Source organism: Hipposideros armiger, unplaced genomic scaffold (genome assembly GCF_001890085.2).
Source record: "Hipposideros armiger isolate ML-2016 unplaced genomic scaffold, ASM189008v1 scaffold_257, whole genome shotgun sequence".
Classification (NCBI taxonomy): domain Eukaryota; kingdom Metazoa; phylum Chordata; class Mammalia; order Chiroptera; family Hipposideridae; genus Hipposideros; species Hipposideros armiger.
Window position 1 is genome coordinate 413952 of NW_017731607.1, and position 7434 is coordinate 421385.

The following is a 7434-nucleotide window of genomic DNA, read 5'->3' on the forward strand; positions in this document are numbered from 1 at the left end:
AAAAAAAAAGTACAAGTAGGACTTGTAAGGGAAAGTTAAACTGGGGAGAGCTAAGTCAGATGCAATGGTAATGATACTTTTCTAACAGCAATTTTCCCTCAGTTATCTCTAGCAAGTTTTCAGTTATTTTTTTCTATTATGAAACATGTGATTGCTATCCACATTACAAAGCATTCCCATGTGAATACTCATTTATGAAAAAGATGAAAAAAAATGGATTAGTAAAGCTCTGCAATAATTTATAATCGCTACCACACTGGTGCTGGTACTCTTACTTTTATTTCAGTGACTGACTCTGTGAATTTTGTTCACATCAGGTGAATACAGTCATGAATAGCAGTGATATTCAATTTAAAAAATAAAACAAACAAACAAAAAACCTGTTCAGCACAGACGCTGAGAAAAAGAACAGAGGCTCTGTTGTGCAAACCAATATGGTTCCTCCTATAAGCTGACTGAAAACCAGCCTTGGACACATCCACAACTACAAATTTTGGCGACTCCCAGCAAGCTAGCTGTCATCAGTTCTCTATTTCCCTAAAGAAAGTGCACAAAGAAGCTAGGGCATGAAGCATACACTGAAACCTTCTCTGACTTGAATCTAGCTATTGGATCATTGGGAAAGTCATGACACATTTTTGCCTTGAAAAACATAAAAAAATACATCATGACTTTCCCGACGATCCAATATTTCATTAAAAAAGTAGATCATTCACAAACTTCATTCCTGTATATTACAGTATTTACAATAATGCACTTGTGACACCATGCCATGACATCAATACTGAGAATACTAATCTTTCACAAAATCCATTGCATGACATTTGTAGCCCTATGTAATATAGTCTGACCTATTTAACCAAAATACATCTTAGTTATTCCTTCCACTATAGCAAATAAAACTAACTTACTATTCCCCAAAACAGCACCTAGTTCCAGACCTCTGCTCATTCCATCTGGAGTACTTTTCACCTCTTCCTGTTTAATTTCTATGGAAAATTCAAGACCATTTTCAATCTTCACCCTCAAAGACTTCACTAATCAACAACCCATAATTCCTCTGTATCACTATACTTTCCTATATTTATTAGCCTGTTCCTGTGCACGAAGACAACATGTCGTACTTCCTTTTATGTCCAGAAATATTGAAACAATAACTTACACACATAGGAGGCACTAAAACAATTTTTGATTGATAGCACCATCACTCCCACACACTCATACACCTCTAGGACACACAATATAATAAAGAAATTACCTGATTCAATTAAATGCAAACAAAGCACTTCTAATGGATATTGTACAGTGGGATAGATGTTTATCATTCCTTCGCAGGACTTCTTCAACCTAGCAGTCTCATGAGGAAACTTGAAAATATAGAAGTAAAATAAACTAAGTAGCAGTAAAATATACTTCTGGACGCTTTCCTCTTTAGAACAGAAAAGTCACATTAGAGATTTTTAAAATCAACTTACTTTCAATAAATGCTGAATGAAATGTCTATAAAGTGCTTGGTGGTCTTCACTAGGAATCTTATCTGATAAGTCCAGTGCATTCTCAAAAGCAGTTAAAAGCTAAAACAAATAAACAAAAAAGCTATCATCTGTAGCACACTTAAATGACAACTTTAAAACAGTTGAACACGTAAGACTCACTTGTACAAACTAGCCCCTCAACTAACTGCAAGTGCATTCTCTTATATGGCCTTGACAATATCAATGAGGAAAAAAAAACGTGTATGTAAGTTTTAGAACACATTCTAACTCCACTGGCCAGCAGATTGCACTGAACTAATAAGGGATAACTATAAATTAGTAACATTAATTTAATAAAACATTCTTATAAGTGTTTGCTGTTCCCTACGAAGTTGTCAACCAGAGAGGTATGGTCTTAGACGCCAATACAGCCGCAACTGTTCAGATCATTTTTAAAACATCTCTTCTGAAATCACCAGCCTGTTCTTTGGAACATTTTCAATGGTAGCAAATTTTCAATCCTGAAAAAAACTTTATGCAGCTAAATTCTACTTTTGGTAAAACGAAACCCTAGATATGACAAAACTACAGGTAAAATGAAATAATTTCTCTTATACAGTATACTCGTCCAAAAGAGGACTTCTAAATATGTTTTGAGCCAGATCAGCAATACTAAAATATAAGGCAAGCACTTTAAAGGATACCATTCATTTGGCTACACACATTCTATAATTTTTAAGTGAATTTCCATGACTTTATAGTGAAAACTCATAATACATTTCACTACCTCAAATTTTCTTTATAGAGTATGGTATAAAGTCTATATAAATATGTAAAATTTTACTGCTCTGATAAATGATCTTGCAAAAAAATAAAGGAAGCCTAACTTAAACAATCGAGCACAAAGAGTTTTAAAAAAAAAGTAATGCAATTAATCCACATGGAAAATAGGTGATACATTTTTTTCTGAACACACTTAAATAAAGCAATTATCATTAGCATTCAATGTGAAAATAATCCACACCAAAAAACCATTTTACCTTGTTTTTAACGGTTAAAAGTCAAATCTTAAGATAAGTATAATTAGTTCTCTTTCACAGAGGAGTGTAGTACAGATAATTCAAAAAAAACCATTTTATTTATTTTGGTATGTGTTTGATATTCTGGTAACCTACACTATTTCAAGGAAAATAATGAAGTCATAAAATGAAGATATAATTTAAGAGAAGTTGGTAAATCAGCTAATTCTGTTCCTGCTCAATTTTTCCACAATTGAATCTACACACAGATAAACCAATACACAAACTAATGCAAATCTTATTCTCACATTTTTATCCCCAGTACTTAGGGCACTACCTGACATATATTAGGTTCTTGATAAATATTTTCTAAATAAAAAAACAAGTTAATGTGTGAACAAATGAACAAACATACAAAGAAGTTAGTTTCCCATTCTATATAAAGCCTATCATTGCTTACATTTAAAAATTCCATTCAATTTAACAAGTGTACATTGAGTGGTAATTTACTATAGTAAGAAACTAAGTTTACTTTTAAACTTACAAATATAAAAAAAAAAATAGAATGGAGATATTTCCCAGTTATAGTTCAAAACCAATGGCTTTTTTTTCCACACTCTTTTAAAAATTCTTTTCAATTATGTCAAAATCTGCACATTAAAAAAGAGTATTTCTAGGTATAAGCAGTACTCTAAATACTAAATATAAATACTCTAGTTAAATTGTTAAACCTCAAAGTAATTTAGTATTCTTAGTTCATAAATATAAAAGAAATATCACTTTAAGGTACAACTTATTAGAAATTATATTTTTGTAAAAGCCAAATTCATAGTTTCTTTTTTACACTGATAAAGTAACTGATTTATTGTGGATTCTTATGAATACAAGGGAGTAAAATTCTGATGCCCTGAGTACCAATTCCACTCTGTCCTGACTTAGTGTGAGACTGTAGGCCAATAATTCTGACTTCATCAGGAAGAGCCTCTGAGTTTAAATGGAACATTTATAAAATATCTAATCTGACATACTGTACTTGTCTATATTAGATCATTATGTACCCATTTTCTAAATTTAATTAAATGATCAATTTTCATGATACAAACTGTGGGGAATAAACAGGTCAATACCAATTGCTGGGTCTCATTATTCTGATCCTCAGTACTCTCAGCCAGCAAGAGAGTCAGTTTCTTCCACAGCTGATGAAGCTCTTGTTTGTCTGCACCTTCTTCCTGCCGTGTCTTTATCAATTTATGCCATGCACGGGCCACCTATCAAGGAGATTTCAAATGGTTATTTTATCTTAAATACTAAAAATGCCAATAAAAAAATAAAATCTAAAAAAAAAAATTTTATGTGCTAATACATAAAAATAGCAAAAGCACAGAACTCCATCTATTATGAACTCCATAAAAACAAGTTGATTGGGCAAATCTATTGTACACAGTCCTTATATCAGAAGTATGACTGATATCTACCAGAGTAGATATAGGAATAATGACTTGGCCCCATTCTCATAATTTATGGTATCAGCTATGGAGATACCACAAATGGCTCACTAAATTCTACAGGTAATGCTTTTACTTATTTTATTTATTCCTGCCCCGTTTCCAAAAAGGTTTGGAAGTTATGATACATGAAATTTGAATTCTAAGTTTTTAAAGCACTATAATTTGTATTATCTCTCTAAATTCATTTGATATCATAATACATAATAACTTTATAAACTTTCCCTTAAGCTAAATAAAAGCTTTCTTCTAATAATGGTTTTATCAAAGGAAGTCTACTACCCCAGAAAATCATTAACCAACCTCTACGTGTTTCTTTTCTTGGTAATACAGATCCACAAGTTTCTTACAGACATCACACCACTTTTGTTTGTCAACACTTAAAATAAAAAAGAAATAATAAAAAATAAAGGATTTTGAATCTGATTAATGAAAACAACCGAAGACTTAAGAAATTAAAATTAAAATACCCCAATAATACTGTCAAGTACTATTTTAAATTAGAACATAGCATATCTTTCATACTACAGTAAAATTTTATAAAATGAGCCTCTCATAAAAAAACAAAAAAAGTTTAAGAAATATTATCTTACATTATGTTGACTGAAAATATCAAAGTTCCCCAGTCAGTCAGTCCTCTTACTATCAGTACTGAGTCTGTTCTGATCACAATCAAGAGATTCTGTAATAACAGCTTGAAAGAAAAATGCTTCCCAATTCCCAGTAAATGTTTGGAGTACTTCTACATGATTTTTAATCAGTTTCTTCTAAATCACGCTTTTAAAGAAACTGGCTATCCTCCATATATTGATTACCTTTCATAAAGATCCAGGAGCTTTTGGTAAACACCAGGTAAGTCATCCTTAGCATTTATGTGATTACATTTCTCATATAAGCTTGCTAACCCCTACAAGAGGAAATAGTAGAGATTATTCTTCCAAAAAAGTCTAATGTTCTCACATTTATCTTGCTAAAGTGACAATCTATACATATTATTCATGATAAAGGTAATTACAATTTAGAAATCAAATATGTCTGGGATTTGCTTCCAAATATTTGGGGTGGGAGGCAGCAGGTGAAAGTTTAGATGAAAAAAATGACTATGAGAGGAATTTTATTGAAGCTGGGCAACCGGCACAGAGGGATTCATTACACCATTCTCTTCACTTCTGAAAATATATTTGAAGTGCTTCACAACAAAAAAAGTTTAACAGTGACTATACAATCTTAACCCCTAAGACATTACCATCTGATGCTACTTTTATATGGTGAAACAAACAAAAAAAAACAAGTAGTTTGTGGAAACTGTCATTTTTGCTTCAAATAAAGAACAGATATCCTAAATCAATCAGTACATAATAAAAATTAGCATCTCTCTAAGTGTGTTACCAGATACCCTCATTCAGGTTCTTGTTCATTTAAGCTTGAGACAAACAGGTTCATGTTCTCTAGACCTACTACCCACCTATTGGTCACAGTTTCTAAGATGTGATTGAGATATGAAACAAAGTTATTAGATTTAAGAAAGTTAAAGAAACCAACTAAAGAACCTGAAGACCATTAAATAACAAAAAAGACTTTAACTTGTACTCAAAGATAGAAAATTGCAAGTTTTTTATATTATTTTACTTTTTTAGAAAACATATTAATATACAATTTATTTTTTCTCAGGTAAACATAAAAAATATTCTTGATAAGTCTGTCAAATGCACATATAATTAAGTTGGAGATTTACATAATCACAGTTCAATTCCAGTCCTCACATTTGGAAATAATCCACTGGATTGGATGTTAAATAGTGGTAAACAGCATCCTCGGCAACACTTTTTAAAATATGTTTCAGGTTTAGAAGATCAGTAAATTGAAATGTTTTTTCAATGGAGGGTAAATGGAGGTTTAAATTATTATTTTAAAACTGGGAAAAAATTACTTTCTATAATACAGGGGGAAAAAGTTCTACATACCTGCCAAGCTAATAATTGGTCTGGTTCTAGTTCAGCAGCTTTCTTATAGGCACCCTGGGCCTGATCAGGCTGTTCTAGCTCGGCTGCAGCAACACCAATAAAAACCCAGGCATTGTAGTTATTTTTCTCTTGTTTTAACACTGTCTGATTAAAAGAAATTCAAAGTGCAGGTCATTAAGTTTGGAAGTTAATGGACAAACAAAAACAGTAACACAGTCTACTTGAAGGTCAGGAAGTCTGCATCTACCACTAACAGGCAATCTTAAAAATACCACTTAACCTTTAACCTCCCTGGTCTTCCGTTTCCTCCGGAAGGACGGGGTTGGACTGAACCAGTAATTGTAAGGGGTCTGAAATATGGGGAATATTTTTAAAAAGCTGCCCAAGTAATCCTGATGCTTCCCCTTGAGAATACTGGATATAAAAAGAATAATAAGACTGTTTGATCACCCAGTGATCCTGCCTGCCTCTACTCCACACGGCTACTAGTCAACTCACAATACTGCTTCCCATATTGTTTTACCTTATTCAACTCCCATATTTTCATTCACTATGATAACATTTCTCCATAGTAGACAGGTTTTTCATTGAAATTATAGGCTAGGAAAGTAGACTGACCCCAATGTGACTGTACAAAATATATTCAAACAAACAGTTTGAAAAGATGAGGAATGTTTAAACAATACATGTCAATAGAATAAAAAGTATATAAAGAGCTATTAGTTTCAGAAATAATAGCTACTTGCTAAGGTAAAATGGTTTGAAACAGAAAGCAAAATGTTACAGTAAAAGAAACAAAATCAGTAGCTAAAAGAAAATCAACTATTAAGGTTTTACATACTCTGGAGAAAATAAGAACATTTCCATGATTTGAGCCAGTCAGGTTATTAGGTTTATGTGAATCCACATAACACTTCTAGCAATCTGTCACCAATCTACACACAAGTTCCATTCTATTATATTATCCAACAATGCTGCTGCCCCCAAAAACAACAGCAATAAGGTAATTAACAAAGTTAAGCTCTAAACATTGGGGCCTTACTAATGCTTTGTGTCCCCAATACCAAGAACAATGACTGGCATATAACTGCTGAACAAATGATAAATGCCACAGTCAACCAGCAATCAGTTGAGTATCTGCTATCTGCCTAATGACCAGATTTTCAAAATCGGAAACAGGCTTTTAAGGAATTATAACAATGTGATACAAGTAGGTATGACGTTCTAAGAAAACAAAGAAAAAAGTGAAAAAGGTGAAAGGGATTAAGAAGCACAACTGGGAATTACAAAATAGTCATGGGGATGTAAAGTACAGCATAGGGAATATAGTCAATAATATGGTAATAACTATGTATAGTCCCATGAGCACTAGACTCATCAGGGGGATCACTTCGTAAATTATACAAATGTCTAACCACTATGTTGTACACCTGAAATGAATATAAAATAATATTGAATATCAACCATAATT

General features: G+C 32.3%; 1 protein-coding gene across 1 annotated transcript in view; it reads right to left on the bottom strand.

Moving 5' to 3' along the window:
* SKIC3 (SKI3 subunit of superkiller complex) overlaps positions 1-7434 on the bottom strand; it is a 112913-nt gene that overhangs the window by 97572 nt on the left and 7907 nt on the right. Inside the window, exons 2-7 of the mRNA XM_019656268.1 lie at positions 5964-6107; positions 4815-4906; positions 4303-4378; positions 3622-3762; positions 1476-1574; positions 1259-1367 (exon numbers count right to left, since the gene is read on the bottom strand). Coding sequence (XP_019511813.1) covers positions 1259-1367; positions 1476-1574; positions 3622-3762; positions 4303-4378; positions 4815-4906; positions 5964-6107 — 661 coding nt within the window. The remainder of the gene's footprint in view (positions 1-1258; positions 1368-1475; positions 1575-3621; positions 3763-4302; positions 4379-4814; positions 4907-5963; positions 6108-7434) is intronic.